Here is a 16,283-nt window from a genome sequence, read left to right as displayed (position 1 = left end):
TCCGTGAGGGAAGAATATAATGAATCAGCATAAATAACTAATAAAAATCGCAGACCTACTGTCATTTATGTTTTGTTATTATTCAATATGAAATGATTTAAATAAAATTTGAAGTTTGCACTCACGCTTAATTTTTTTATGCTTAACTTTATAACCATGTGATAAATTATCTCTTTAAACATGTTTTTAAAAAAAACCCTCTTTAGGTTGCCTAATGCCAAAATAGAAATTCAGATTTGCGCATCCAATGAAAATGCATTTAAAAGGGGCAAAGATTCTTTAAAACTCTGCTCAACGTTACAAACGATTATATTATCGTTCCCTAATTTATAAATATCCTTATTGCTTGCTTTTATTTAACTTGTTTCATGTTACAATAGTTGAAATTTTGTCATCCATTTTTCTCTCACTTGTTGATGCATTAGAATTTTTTGATTTTTTTTTTATGCTTGTGTGTTCTAGATACCAATATACTATTTTGTTATTTCCAAAATATATTTATCAGATATTCCATTTATTTAATTACATTTTGATTCTACACAAAATTAAGATCACCTAATAGTGAATTTGTGAAAAAATTGTTTCTAAAATCCATGTTATTTATAATAATGAATTTTAGAGAATAATTAAAATAAAATATTGATCTTCAGTTCAGGAACAAGAGTATGTTTTATAAACTATTTTTAAAACTTGTTCTATTTTATTATTTTTTTTCAAAGCCAGAATTTTACAATGGTATGAATAAACAAAATTATTTTTTATTTGTATAAAATTAATTTTTCTGTGGTTGTATTAAAATAATATTGGATATAATAATTCCTAATTGGTAAATAGTTTGTGGATTTTTATTTGTAATTCACTTATCTCTTTTGTCAATTTTCTCTAATGTAAATTATTATTGAATTTCATTAAAACTGTATTTATTCTTTCATTTGCAAGCTTTGAATAATGAAAAATAATTTTGAAAATCTTTTAAAACATTATCTCAGTGAAACAGTATCATTTTAGATTTTTTAAAATGGTAAAATTACCATATTTACTGCAAAATTTTTTATATGTTGATAATTACTTATGAACGAATCAATGAAGATTTTTCCAGTACTATCAAAAATATAAATAAAAAAAATAGCATTGAAACAGATGTACCTATTATAAAATGATACAGTTTACTAAAGTATTTTAATATTTAGTTCAAATATATCTTGATGATGTTTTTGTATATTATAAAATCAGTTTTGAAATTAACTTTTTAAAGTAAGTAGTATTAATGATATAGTACTTATGTGCATCAGTTTTTAAAAGTATTAGAAACATTATATGCGAATGTATATCATCCAGATACCTTTGCAAAAAAAAAAAAAAAAAAAAGTATGTTGCACCTTGTAAATTTTTTCTTGCTGTTAATGCCTTGAGAATTGTTTAATGGAATGACTATTTGTTTAAATTTAAAATTGTTGATTTTCAAAAGTGGCTTTAAGATATTTGAATGAAGAAAGTTGGCTTGAATTGTTTTTTCTCTTAAAATCCATTTATTATGTTATATTTACATTTTTAATAATAGTAATGGTTTAGTTCCAATGAGTGGTTTTAATTTTAAGATTCACTAATAAGATAATCCATTCAATTTCATCTGTACATCTGATATGTTTTGTGTGTGTGTGTGTCTTATTAAAATTGACAAAACTCTTATTAAAATTGGCATTTTTTGTTGAAATCAATACATATTTAAATGTTTAATTTTATGAAATTTTGTTACTTCTTGTGTATTGCCAAATATTATCCAGTTATTAATAGCACTTGAATGCTTTGCCTATTTTCTGTGGTTTCTAAACATGAACATGTCGTAAAATTCTATACATTTTTTTCCCCCGTCTTACTTACTAAATATTAAAATTATTATGAATTTGAAATCTTAAAACAATAAGATCATAGTATATGCTGTATGTTGCGATTCCTGGTTGATACCATGATTACTTCTTAATGATTGGCTGAGACTTTAAGTTTAATTTTAAGTTTAACCGAAACATATTAATGACAACTTTTAAATTATACATCTTTATATCAAACAGGTTTTTTTTTGTAGTAGAGCAGGAAACTGAATTTTTAATAAGTGCTGAAAATGCCCAGTGTATTAGTACTTTCAAATTTATCAACTTTCTCTTAAATAGTTTAGAAGTAAATGTATTTTGGTTAGATATAACAGAAATTGGCAGATTGCTTAGGTATTTTGAATTACCTATTAAGATAATGTAAAATTTGTTTATTAAAATTTTGGTAAATTCAGTTTTTTAGTATTGAAGTTTTAAAAATTATTTGCAAAAATATTTTCAGAATTTCCTTAAATACAAGCGAATTTTATGACCTTAGTATTTGGAAGGGAATTTTTTAAAGATAAATTCACTTGGGGACTTCATTGCTGTAAAGTATATTCATTCAAAAAAGTTATCAAAATTTTGTCATCTTTACAAAAAAAAAGCAGTAAATGTTAATTTTAATTAATTATTATTTTAAAAGTTATTACATTTTGGTTTTTATTTATCCTGTATTAGTACAATTCTAAACATTCAAAATTCTTATTTACTACTATCTTTAATTTTAAAAAATATATTATTTTCTCTTGTGTTTTTTTTTTTTTTTTAATCATATGAAAACATGTTGTTTGGATATAGTGTATATTTTATCAAGAAAAAAATTGACCAAATATGAATAGAAACACTCTGGGTCATAGAAGATTAGCAACTGTGAAAATTGGCTTTAAACCAGTACTGCAGAAATTTAAAATAACAGGGAACATTTCAAATTCAAAATGTTTGATTCTGAATTGCTACCATCCATATTACAGCAGCTGAGTCTACTTTTTTCAAAATATATTGGATAGTTTAATTTATCAATACATTTTGGATGGCCTACTGTGGTTAAAAATTCATCTCTTCATAAATAAACTTTATATTGTAAAAAAAAAAAGAAAGAAAGAAATCTCATGGTAACTTCAAATGTGCAAAATTCAATTTTTTGTAATCCTGCTTTTCTTAATTTAAAGTTTTGGATTGAATGAATTTTTATGATGATCTCACCAACTTTGAATTAGCCAAATTTCACTGTGGTAAAATTATTTCAGCCATTCTATTATAACTTCACTTGCTATATTGACTAAGATGATAAAAAGACTTTCTGTGTAAAAAAAATTGTTGATACAAAATTGTGTCACTATACAGAAGTTTAAATATTAACTTGGTTGTTTTTATTTAACTAAACAATTAATTATGTTTACCTGACTGAATTATCATAATTTCTCAAGAAAAATGTATTTTTCTTATTAAAAAAAAAGCATTTAATTTTACTTACTAACCTTGATACCAGTATTTTCCATAAGAGGTATTTAAATGTATATATTAAAATTGCATTACTTTTCTGGCTCAATTTTTTGAAGAGGATTGATATTGAAATAAAAAAAAAAAATATTAAAACAAGTATTTTTACATACTTACAATCTTCAGATGTTAAATATGAAGAATGTGAAATTAAACTTTTGTATTTTCTTTTTTTGATAGAGAACAAATTCTGCGAGTCAAAGGTGATGATAATATCCCATTCTTATTAGTTGGAAATAAGGCTGACCTAGATGAAAAAAGACAAGTATCCTTAGAGGAAGCAGAATCCAGAGCAAGGCAATGGAATGTACCTTATGTGGAAACATCTGCAAAAACTAAGAGTAATGTAGATAAGGTAATAATCATCTGTTTTAGAAATACATTCTATGTTGATCTAATAGTTTTTTTGTAAATCAAACAACTTGCGCAAAAAGAAATTAGTACATCTGTAATTTTTCCTTTGCAGATTGATTAATTGTTCTTCTTAATTCTTTAAACATTGGCTTAAACAGTTTGTTGAAATCAACCCCTGGGAAAATATTACCTATTTTATCATGTCAATAATTGGTAAATTTTGGCAGCTTAAAAAATTTTCAATTATACCAGTAAAGGAAGGAAGTCCAAAAGCTGGACTATCAAAGGTGGCTATAACTTTCCGGAGAAAAAAATCCATTTAAATGCAACATACCTCTGTTTGTCTTGGGAATTTTAAGGCATTTTAAAGCCATGAAGTCAATCAATTAGTGGCTCCAGTATTGGTTGCAATATCATCAAACCAAGAACTTTACTACTTTCCTCATCAAAGCAATATCTTTCATAAATGTTTCCATTGATGCTACTATGTTTTTCAAAAGTCACTTTCTATAGTTATGTATTCAAAGCATATTAAATTTCGCTCTTCAGTCATTCTTTATATAGCTATCTTTAAAGATATGACACTATAAATTCATTTATTTTTTAATAATTTTATTAATCAAAATAGTATGCAATTATTTCTGAAATGAATTATTATCTTGGTGGCATTTCATCCTTCACAAAAAGCCTTCAGTTTATCTATTGCCTCTAATTTTCTGGTATTAAGCATTTAAATCCTACCAAGAAGTGCCTTCTATATGAATTCTTGCTATCCTAGGAATTATTGCATGGTATGAAAAAGTGGATAGATTTTCTCGCATCTATTTCCTAAGTAGAAGGGAATCGATGACTTACACCAGAATGTAGTTATGTGCACAAAATAAATTTTTCACTATTTCAGAAAGCAATATTGTAATGTGTAAATAATAAATGATATTAATTTAAAGAATGGGTAGGAAATTTTAAAATGTGCATTGTAGTAAAAAGGGGGAAAAAAATGTACAAATTCTGGAAGACATACTAAATTTGAGGGTTTTTTTTTTTTTTTTATCAATAATTAACATTTTTAGCTTTACATTTTTGTATGGGAGAAATGTAAATTTCATTATGCAGGTTCACTATCATAAATTCTTTTTTTAAACAAAATTCTTTCGAATTCAAAGTTTTTTCTTAATTAGATTTCTTTTACTTCAAAAATAGATTTAATTTCAGAAAATGAAAAATCAGAGGTTCTAAAGGATGTAATTCAGTTTTTAAAGAATTTTTATGGTTTTTCAAGAAATTTATTAGAAAATAGACTAGAAGCAAATGGAAGCATCAAGAATAAACCTTCATTTTGTGAAAAATTAATTTTCTTGTTAATCCAGAATATCTAAATTTTGATTGACAAAAATATAGCTTTTTTTTTTTTTTACTATTAACATTCTAAGCTTTACATTTGTATACATGAAAACAAAAATCTACTTTCTATTTGTTTTTTTAATAGAAAATTTATGTTTTTGATTTAATAAAAACATATAACTATAATGAAAATTTTTTATTGAATTCAAATTTTGAATTTCAAGTGGGGGGCAGAGTTTTCAGGGACTGAACTGACTTTCCCTACTATTGAGGGATGAATTTGTTAAAGTTGCATAATGCTGAGTGATGAGTTTATCTGTTAGTTAAAGGTTTTCTGCTTATTTACGTGATAGTGATGGCTTAAGGACAAAGAACAAAATGCTGCAATTGGCACTTTAAGTTGATTGTAGTAATACTGGCTTTCAAAACTGAATTTTTTTTATATAGTCATTCTATATTTTTCATGTAATGACATCAAAAAATATTCTGTTATATATTTGTTTGTAATAAATTATGTTTGTTCATTATTAATCTAAAAAAACTGAAAATTTTAAATGTTATCTTTTCAGGTATTTTTCGACCTCATGAGGGAAATCAGAAATCAGAAAGTTGTTGAAAGTAAAGTAAATAACGGTCCCAAGAAAACTCGCAAAATTAAAAAATGCACAATATTGTAATCAACAAGCACTTTAGAAGTATTCCAGTTTTGTCATGAAGTATAAAATGTGCCACTCTCCCGAAATATATTTTTTGTTTGTAAAACACTCAATAGCTGCTTTTAGGCTGGTTAAACCAGATGTTTCATTTAGATTTAAAGACATTCATATGACACTTCTGTTGTTATTCGACTCCAATTTTCTATAAAAGTTATTTTATAAAACATAAATATTTTGTACTATTAAATAAGCTTCAAAAAATAACATTTTTGTACTTTCCTATTTCTCTCAATCTTAAAAACTATATCAAATTTTAAATATTTCGGTATCAAATATTTATTTTGCTCAATGTATTTTTCTTGTTTTCTTCTTTATTCTATGTGTTCTCTCGTATTGGTAAATCGTACTAAAAATAATTTTTTCACCCTTTGGGTATTTGACTTAGCCTTTTATTGAAATATTTTTTTAAATATTGTTAATGTTTTTAATGACTACATATTTTTGAAAGAGCTCAGATGCATTTTTATAGAGGCTGTGTATGTGAACTTGGTTAAGTTTTTAATTATATTTGTTGCCATTTTTATAGTTCATGAAATGATGTAAACCATATGCCATTGAAATGATGTTGCATGAACAATGTACTTTCAATCTTTTCTGTGTGAAAGAATTGTAAAAACCTTTTCTTTTGATTTCTGTGTTATGTAAATATGATTTTTCAGTACATAAATTTTGCTGATCTAATGTCTGCATACATTGATTGTAATATGTTTTGGTTTTCTCTGTTTCTTGAATAAACATTTTCTAAATAATTTTATTGAACTTTTTTTTTTCAATTCAGATTCTTAGCACTTGTAAAGATAAAATGTTTAAAATTTCATTCAAATTATAAAAGTTTTGTGATTTTTTCCAAGTAAATTGATCTGCATTTTTATATATTGAAAGATGTTTTTATTATATCGGTAGAATTAAAAGATTTAAATTATAATAAGCATTCAGGATAAATCAAATATGAAAACTTACCCTGTGCTTGTGTACATAGCATATGCCTGGATGGTTAAGTCAAATTAGTAAGCTTTATTTTTTTAATTCTTGTTCTTAAAAATACTTTGATTTTAATTTTGTTTTTACTATGATGTATTTAATTGGTTTAATTACAAAATATTTTTTAGGTCATTAAAAATAATTTTGTCACCTAAGAATCCAGTATAACTTTGCCTCCTTTTGCATATGTTTTGTGACAAAAAAGTGTAGGGCATAATGTGATTTTTTTTATGTCCCTTGTGTGGTATCAGTAGCTTTGAAAAGGTAAATGAAACCCAGAATAAGATTTAAAAAAATATCTCCTTCATGACATGGCTTAAAAAAACAGTATTAACATGCTAATGTTGTCTCCCATGGCTCCTTTTATAACAGGCACGAAAAAAGCTGGATGAATAAAAATTTTTACACAGATTTAACATCTAAAACATTGATTTTTGTCAAATTTTTAATCAAATCTGTCCAAAGGTTGACCATCTGTCAATCTACTTTCTCTTGTATATAAATATGATATCTCAAAAATGCAATGACTTTGTTAGTTCAAATTTGGTTCATAGTTTAGCTGTATAAATTTTTATCAAATTTTGAAAATCCAAAAATTGACCATCTGTTGGTCTGTGCAATCTCATGCATGTAAAGTAATAACTGAAAATTGCAAAAACTTTGATAAATGATTGCAAGCAGATGGAACATTTGTAAAAAGCGCTTAGTCAAGAATTCTTTAATCTCATTTCTGCAACTGTTGTTTTGTGAACTGCAAAGCACGATTAATCTGATTTAATAACATTGTGTTTAGAAGAAAAAAAGAATATGGAAGGCAAACCAAGTTTGTTGCAATTATTCTCTTAGTGAGTATGAAGAAGAGTAAAAAGATTAATTTGAATCAAATAATCATTATTTGAACTAGTTCTATTTTAGTATCCATAAGGCGTTTTTATTTTAAAAATTGGTTCCAAGATTTCTTAGCACTCAAAACTCTCATCATCTGATCTAGTTCATATAGGCAAGATGATGGTGAGAAAAAGTATCAAATAACTGATCATTCAAGGAGAGACTCTTCTCTTTGGATATCAAGTATGATAAAGAGGATAACACCCCCTTCCCTAGAATTTTCTATTATGAGATAATGTGGGTCAGACATTTCTTTATTGTAATTTTCTATTGGATCATAATACTAACCCAATTGTAATAATGTTTTCCATTTGTCATTTCTTTAAAATTGTGAAAGTTTTTTCGTAAAATTTGGAGGTACAATTCTTTGCACAATTTTGATTTGTGTTGGTCAAAAAAAAGGTGCCCAAAATGCAGATTGTATTCTTTACTACACTACAAAGCTCAAAATTCTCGTGTATGGGATTCTGAAAATAAAAATCTGAGTATTCGTTGTGCTCACGACCTTGTCTAAGGTCTATAATTTTATGCTGGGGAGTTGCCTCTTTATTAGGAAGTATGCGAGAAAGTTTCGGAGAGACCACTTTCTTTAGTTTTCATTAGCACCATAATCTTTCTTCTAATTAATCTACATAGCATGATTACCTCATGAAATTATGTGTCGAATAATAGAAATTGCCATTGTTAAAGAAAAAAAAAACCTTAATTAAATTATTATTTTTGTCTAGTGGCATGAGAGCTCTTAAAATATTCAAAATGAATGTTTAAATTCTTGTACATGACAATATGTTCTTTGTTTAATTAGGAAATTGGAATTATTCTGTATTTTTCATACTCCAATTTTGGCTTAATCATTAGTGGTGGCCCATTGGAATGCTGTGAACATAGATTAACAACTCTTATACTGCTATGATGCATAATTTTAATTTTTTGTCTTTTTTCATTTTTTAATTTAATAATTAGTTAAAAATTAATAATTAAACTTGATTCTTCATATGAATTTTTGATAAACATGTTTTAACTAATTACTTAAATTGCTAAATATTAATTATTGAAAATATTAATAAGTTTTAATCTTAATTAGATATTATATAAATATTAGACTGCAATATAAATATTATTTTTCTTTTATTTCTTATTCTCGTTTATAACGAGTTGTTAATAAAGTGGTAATAAATACAAAATTTGCTAATTATTTACAAGAAAAATTTTATAGCATAATATTTTTAAGTAATTTTTACCTTCTCATTTGCTAGAAGAAAATACTTTTTATTGTTATAACTTTCGATCTCCAGATTTTGATGAATTTCTACATTTTCAAATCTGTAAAACAAGTTTCGGGAATTATATCTATCTAAATACAAAAAAAAATTAGAAAACGCTTTCAATTATTTAAAAAGATGAAATTTGGTATATGATTTACAAACCAATTTTGAATGAATGCCAGAAAATTCGTCTGTGTCAGAAAAGTGAGTGAGATAAATGCAAAATATAAAGAACTAGGTGGAGGAAATTTGGTATACAATTTAGCATCTAAAATGGATGATCATATCAAATTCGAACCATATTCTTCAGTAGGTTGGCCATTGCATGGATGTAATTGTGGTAACTCCAAAACGCAATGATTTAGACAAATGAAATTTGGTATATCACTTTGTTATTAAAATTGTAATTCTACTATAAAATTTTATTTTATCGGTCAATAAATAATGCTTCTGTTTTCTTTTTTACTATATTAAAGGCACAAAAATTTCGTGTGTGGGACTTTAAAAATAAAAATTTGAGCATCTGTGATGCTTGCATCATTACACAAGATCCACAAATTTTATAACAGCTTTGTTCGGAAGTATGCAAGAAAGTTTTAGGGGGACACCGCACTAGTTTTATTTGTTTTTATTTCATTTTTTTTATGTAATTTAGAGACTTGTGAAAAAAAAAATCCGCTATGAAAGCATGTTTAACATTTCCTGACAGCGCTTTTGTTAAATTCTTCAAATACGCATTTGAAAGAAAAAAAAATGTCTGCGCATGCTCAGCAGAAAAAAATCAGATATGAGGTCAGCAGCAATTCTTCAAAAAATCTTATTATTATAATGTTTTTAAGCTAGTATGCTATATACTATTGCGTCATTCATAATCTAAAAATCACTTTAAAAACTCTGTAGGACAGACTGTTGAACTTCGCCTAGTAATTATATTTTAAGAAGCAAATATTCACCAAGAAAGGAGTTTCCGAATTTGACTTTTAAATAGACGCGTTTTTCCTAACCGTTTGAAACAAAACTTTAACACAGAATTACACTAGTAGTCACATGACATATTTAAGTCATTGCGTTATCGCGTTTACATGTTTCTGAAAGTACAGATCGGCAGACGGGTTAATCCCTCATTAGATTTGGCTCAAAGTTTGATAGGTGTCTACTCTACAAATTTTAAATCTATGTACTAAATAAAATTCATCTAGCTCTCTTTGTTGTGTAGTTACCTTTTTAACTCAATTCGGACAGACCTTTGAGTGGATTTAGCTGAAAATTTGACAGAAATCTACAAATTTTGGTACAATGACCTTATACCAAATTTCATCTGCCTAGCTGAAAGTGTTTTTGAGCTATCTTTGTCACATACGAATGGAGATTTTTATTTTTTTAAATATTCTGTTCTAACTCGGGGAGGTCTAAAATGTGAAGGTCATCAAAATCTGGAATTCGAATTTTTGACGATTACAATACAACATTGACGATTGACAATATTGACGATTACAATTTGACAAGTTATAAAAAGAAAGGAATCCACCCCGAAATTTTATTAAATTACAATGTTTTATTCTGTAAGTTTAAATCTTCTTTGATATCCCCCCCCAGCTACAAATGAAATGAAATAGAACATGTTGTTGTTTACCGAATTATCCTTGAAGAATAAAAAAAGCTAAAATGTAAAACTCCATTAGATTGTGTATAACTTAACTATTGCATACAATATTTAAGTAAACTGGTGATTAAATTAATTCACTTTAACTTTGTCGCGTATAGACATTACGTTTCTGTAGTGTCTATATGTGAGCTGTCTCTTAACTAAGCGTTGCTTTTCTTTGTAGAATGTGCGTGGCAGTTTCAAATAATGAATTATTATTAGTGTTTTCATATAATGATGTATTTATATCAGTACTATGAACACGACGGTGTGGTGATTGCAAATAATGATGTGTTTATGTCAGTTCTGTAACCATAATGGCCGGGTGTTTGCAAATAATGATGAATCTATTCCAGTACCATACAGGGTTTTTTGTACATAATGATATCTGTACCATCACTGTAACCACAGTTTTCTGGTGTTAAAATCTGGCCCTACGGATTCGAAATTCAGTTTTACCGAGAAACTGCCATGTAAGTGGGTCTATTCATTTAAAATTTTTAGAACCCATGAATGTCCTAGCTGGTGTGATGTAGAAATTTTGAAGAAGTGGTACCACATTTTGGAGCTGTCCTCGTCATCTGCCCATAGTCCATCAGAATAAAGCAAAACTACGAGACTCATCCCAAAAGTGCTCTTGTGTTATTACTTTAAAGCTGACTGTTAATATTATACTTAAACCATACCCATATTGTGAGGAATAGTATTATGCTATTGTAAGTTTCACTGAACGTAAATTCTCTTGTTTTGTTTTCTTTTTTTTTTTTATCTGTGTGCAATTTTTTTAAAACTCCAACTCTTGATAAAATTATGCAACACCTAAAAGTTATGTTGTTTGTAACCTTTAATAGCTTCCTTCGAATTGCGTCAATTCTGATTTATCTATTCCAATATCTTTTCAAAAATTTTATAAGAAACTATTTAAATATTTTATTAATTTTTTATTGCTTTTACAGTTAAATTTTATGTCATTTACTTAGTCTGAAATGGATTTGTATTTAATTTGAAGTTTATTACAAATCCATCTTTTTGTTAATCGTTTGGCTTTACGAAAGAATAAATATATAGATAAAATATATATGTATAAAAGTACAAAAAAAAAGATAAATTGTTTAAACCAAATACAATTACGAGGATACTTAATGTCATAACAATTTAGAAATCATCAAATCGATTTGTTATTACACATTGCAATAGTTTATTGAACTTTTTATACCTTCTTTATATTTACTTAAACAAGCAGCGGCAACTGCACTAAATGTCTAATGCGTTTTATTCCATTCTTGAATTTTTACTACAGCCTTCGAAATGTGCTACTGCTGAGATTCCTCTATTATAGGATTTGATAATTTTTACCAAGCAACCTCTTCTTTCCTACATATAAGTTTAAAGATGATATATCGCTACCAATTAGTCTTTTCCTTCTCTATTAATAATAAAGAAGTATACGCCTTATTCCTCTGCTCTGCAGGACAGACAAATAATGCTACCAAATTTGACAAAGATATACTTTGGAAAGTGGAAATGTGCCAAAAATTATCCTCTATGGGACAGAGCTTTAGAGTCACCAAAGTTGACAATGATATACTATGGAAGGTGAAAATGAGCCGAAAATTTGTTTAAAACTTTTGCAAAGGTCACTGTAAAGGACTAATGATAACACTGACAGGAGATGCATAATTCACAGGGATATAGGGATGACAAATATTTTACGAGTGGTTATTACGTAACCAATATCAAAAAGTCACAAATACAAGTGATCAATACTTTTCAAAGAGGGGTGTGATTCAAATCCTTGATACGATCTTACTGGTGATATTTCGATTACAGGTTTTGGATCACGATAGAAAGTAACAATCGATACGATATCACTGAAATTTACCGGAGCGGTGACTTCGCTGGAAAGTAACAATCGATACGATCTGTCCAATGGAAACTCTCGAACATAACAGAAAAGGAGAAATCTGTGAACGGACCGGTTATTGGAATCATCGTATCACTGAATTGCATATCACTGAAATTTATCGGAGCGGTGACTTCACTGGAAAGTGTGAAGTCGCCGCTCCACTTCATGAGAGTAACCGGTCTTACTGGTATTCGTATGTATTGATGCACTGTACCATACAAATCGTTCTTTATTGTTTATAATTTGACTTTGCATATATTCCATTTACTGCTGGCGCCATCTATTGGTAGAATTTAGAAATAAAATAAACAATTTAAAGAAATGACATTTATATTTAATTCAAATTTTTCAGAAAATGGTTTACTCCAATACAGAAATTAAATAAATAGTTTTGAAAAAAATCAAATTTTAGAAGTAAGCTGAAATAGATAAATTTATTCAATCATACGTTACTTAAATTAATAAATTAAGTGTTAATTACAATTAATAAATTTTATATTTAATATTAAATAATAATTTTAAATTAATATGATTGAAATAACAGATATTTGGAACAAATATTTAAAAATAACAATAGCAAAATTATTTGTTATTCAAAAAATCGTGGATTATGCATCTCTACAGGGATAGACATTAGAAGAACCAATCACAGAATAAATAGCATGCGCAAAAGAATGTAAAGTGAAAATTAGAGGAATGCATAATGAAAAAAATGATGTCAGGTATCTAAAATACTTTGAGCTACGTGCCTATGAAATCTGAAATATAAATACATTTTTCTCATGAAGCTATTAAGACCAAATTACAGATAATATTTAAATGAAATTTTTAGCAGTCATTAATCGGGACGAAACAAAGGTGGCTAGTGTTTATAAAACGGTGTTAAAAGTATTTTTATTATTTTATGTATTATAATCTTAAATATGCCCGGAATACATTTTCTAACATATCCAGTTAATTTAAAGAAACTTTGTAACTTTTCAATGGTTGTAGAAATCGGAAGATTTTAGGCCGCAGCCGGTTTCGAAGGTGAGGAACCTATTGTTAAATTTTGAAAGGTGCAATCCAACAATTCGATTTTTCTTTGTAAAGAAATTTTTAAAAAAATCAAAAAACATTTTGAACCCTGATTTTGTAATTGCCAGTAATCGGGGCAATTACAAAATTCGTCTCAATTTTTTTAAGAAATTTTCAGATTTGTCATGGAAGAGAATTATAATGACATCCATATAAATCACGAAAAATATGGTTAGTAAATCCATGAAAAAAATTTGGCGAAATGGAAAGACCAAATGGAGTTTTGAAGAATTCATATTAAACAGTCGGAATAGAAAATGAAGTATACTTTTCATAATCCGGATGTATAAGCATATGAAAAAAAATAATAATAATAATAAACTTTTGTCAAATCTTACATTGTAAACACTTGAGGATTTCCTAAAGATTCAAGTATAGCATTAGTTAATGAGATGAGATATTTGTCTCTAATAATTTCCTTATTAGAATAAGATTATTATCTCATAAAAATTCGAAATACTTTCATGTGTTGAACTTCAATGCCGAATTTGCACTTTTGACTTTAAAAAAATACTGCATTTTAACCTCGTTATTTTAAATTAATTTTTAAAGTTCCATTTTTGCATTTTTTAAAATAAAAAGTAAGTATTTTAATCAGTAGTACGTTCTCATTTTCTATTTTCTGCGAATTAAAAAAAAAGAGGTGTGTATATGCTATTTGTGTGTATGTTAGTGACATACTTGACGGTTTGAGCTGCGGTTACAAAATTTGGCACATTTATATACCTTGGAAGTTAGAAATGTGCATTTCAAGATGATTTTTTAAAAATAACTTTTAATTTAAAATTAAGCTGACTTTTTTTTTCTCTTTATAATTTTCAAAAATATTCCACAGAAAAGAACTTGACACCATTCAAAAACTTAACCAATCGTCTTTTTAATGATGCCAGCTTAATAATCATGCAAATTTTTCCCGAATTTTAGCATTTTTTTAAAAATTCCCTACACATTTTTTTAAAATTCCACACACAGATACATTCAAGCATCCTCTTTATTTCATCAAATATTTAATTGCGTGCCTTTCTTCCATTATTGAAAACTAAAGCAGAAGGATTCAGAAATGAATAAAAAAGTGAATAAACAATACTACGAAACTCATAATATAGATTAGGACATACAGTGGCTCAAAAAATTGAGAGTACACCTTACTTTTACTTGATAAATCTTACTTTCAATATAAATAACATATTACCGAAAAGTGCAAACATATTTTTATTTTTACACATAACAAATAGTTTAATTTAGAGTAAAAATAAAGAAAAACCAACGAAAAACTTCTAAATTGAAAAGTTTCAGAAGCATTTTAAATAAACATACGCAGAATTTTGCCTCAAAAAATTGAGAATGCACCAATGAAATTCTTATAATATCTCGCATAGAAAGAACATGTCAGTATTTAGTTGCATTTCTTTTGACTTTTATAATGGCCTCTAAACGTCGTGGTACCGATTCGACCAATTTTTGGTGGTATCTGAAGACCTTTTAACCCATTCTTCTTGCATCACTTGTTTTAAATGGGTTTTGTTTCTAATTTTGTATTTTTGAACCACTTCTTCGATTGTGGCCCACAGATATTCAATGGTATTGATGTCGGGGTACTATGGTGGTGTGTGTAACTGCTGTTTACAATGAAAAAGACATCATATTTTGACGTTACGGTTTTACGTGTTTGGAGTCGTTGTCCTACTGGAAAATGAAATTTCCATCTAAATCCAAATTTTTAGCACTTTCCTTTAGATTGCTGCGAAGTATATCCAAGTAAACCATATAGTTCATAATGCCATATATAAAAATTAAATTTCTTACCCCGGATGAAGGCATGCATACTCAAATCATGACGGAGTCACCATCATGCTTAACTGTAGGATGTAAATTTTTTGGATCCAAAGTAGTATTAGGTTTTCTCCATACAGTACGATGGCTGTCACTGCCAAAAATGTTGAGCTTTCTTTCATTACTAAATATAGATTTCTTCCAAAGGTTATTGGTCTTCAATAGATAAGTTTTTGAAAACTTCAGATGCTTTTTCTGAATTTGCAAGCTTATGAACGGTTTCTCTCTAACAATGCTACTTTTATATCCAGCTTGTCTAATGGCATTTCGCACAGTTTCAGCACTTACACTTCTGCCTATGATTTGAAAAGTTTCTGCAACAAGTTGGATGAACCATATGGTCGCAGTAATCTAAAGGACAGTGTTAAAAATTTGGGTTTAGATGGAAATTCCACTTTTCAGCAGGACAACGACTCCAAACACGTAAAACCGTAACGTCAAAATATGATGTCTTTTTCATTGTAAACAGCAGTTACACACACCACCATAGTACCCCGACATCAATACCATTGAATATCTGTGGGCCACAATCGAAGAAGTGGTTCAAAAATACAAAATTAGAAACAAAACCCATTTAAAACAAGTGATGCAAGAAGAATGGGTTAAAAGGTCTTCAGATACCACCAAAAATTGGTCGAATCGGTACCACGACGTTTAGAGGCCATTATAAAAGTCAAAAGAAATGCAACTAAATACTGACATGTTCTTTCTATGCGAGATATTATAAGAATTTCATTGGTGCATTCTCAATTTTTTGAGGCAAAATTCTGCGTATGTTTATTTAAAATGCTTCTGAAACTTTTCAATTTAGAAGTTTTTCGTTGGTTTTTCTTTATTTTTACTCTAAATTAAACTATTTGTTATGTATAAAAATAAAAATATGTTTGCACTTTTCGGTAATGTGTT

General features: G+C 27.6%; 1 protein-coding gene across 2 annotated transcripts in view; it reads left to right on the top strand.

Annotated features, from left to right (window-relative positions):
• LOC129965654 (ras-related protein Ral-A-like) overlaps positions 1 to 6,536 on the top strand; it is a 50,858-nt gene extending 44,322 nt beyond the window's left edge. For both annotated transcript variants that reach the window (XM_056079740.1, XM_056079739.1), the window contains 2 exons: positions 3,552 to 3,726; positions 5,636 to 6,536. In XM_056079740.1, the coding sequence (XP_055935715.1) occupies positions 3,552 to 3,726; positions 5,636 to 5,743 (283 nt within the window). In that variant the 3' untranslated portion in view covers positions 5,744 to 6,536. The remainder of the gene's footprint in view (positions 1 to 3,551; positions 3,727 to 5,635) is intronic.
• Positions 6,537 to 16,283: the final 9,747 nt, after the last annotated feature.

Source organism: Argiope bruennichi, chromosome 4 (genome assembly GCF_947563725.1).
Source record: "Argiope bruennichi chromosome 4, qqArgBrue1.1, whole genome shotgun sequence".
NCBI classification, from domain to species: Eukaryota; Metazoa; Arthropoda; class Arachnida; order Araneae; family Araneidae; genus Argiope; species Argiope bruennichi.
The sequence above is the reverse complement of the archived record's forward strand: the minus strand, read 5'-3'. Positions and strand labels throughout refer to the sequence as shown.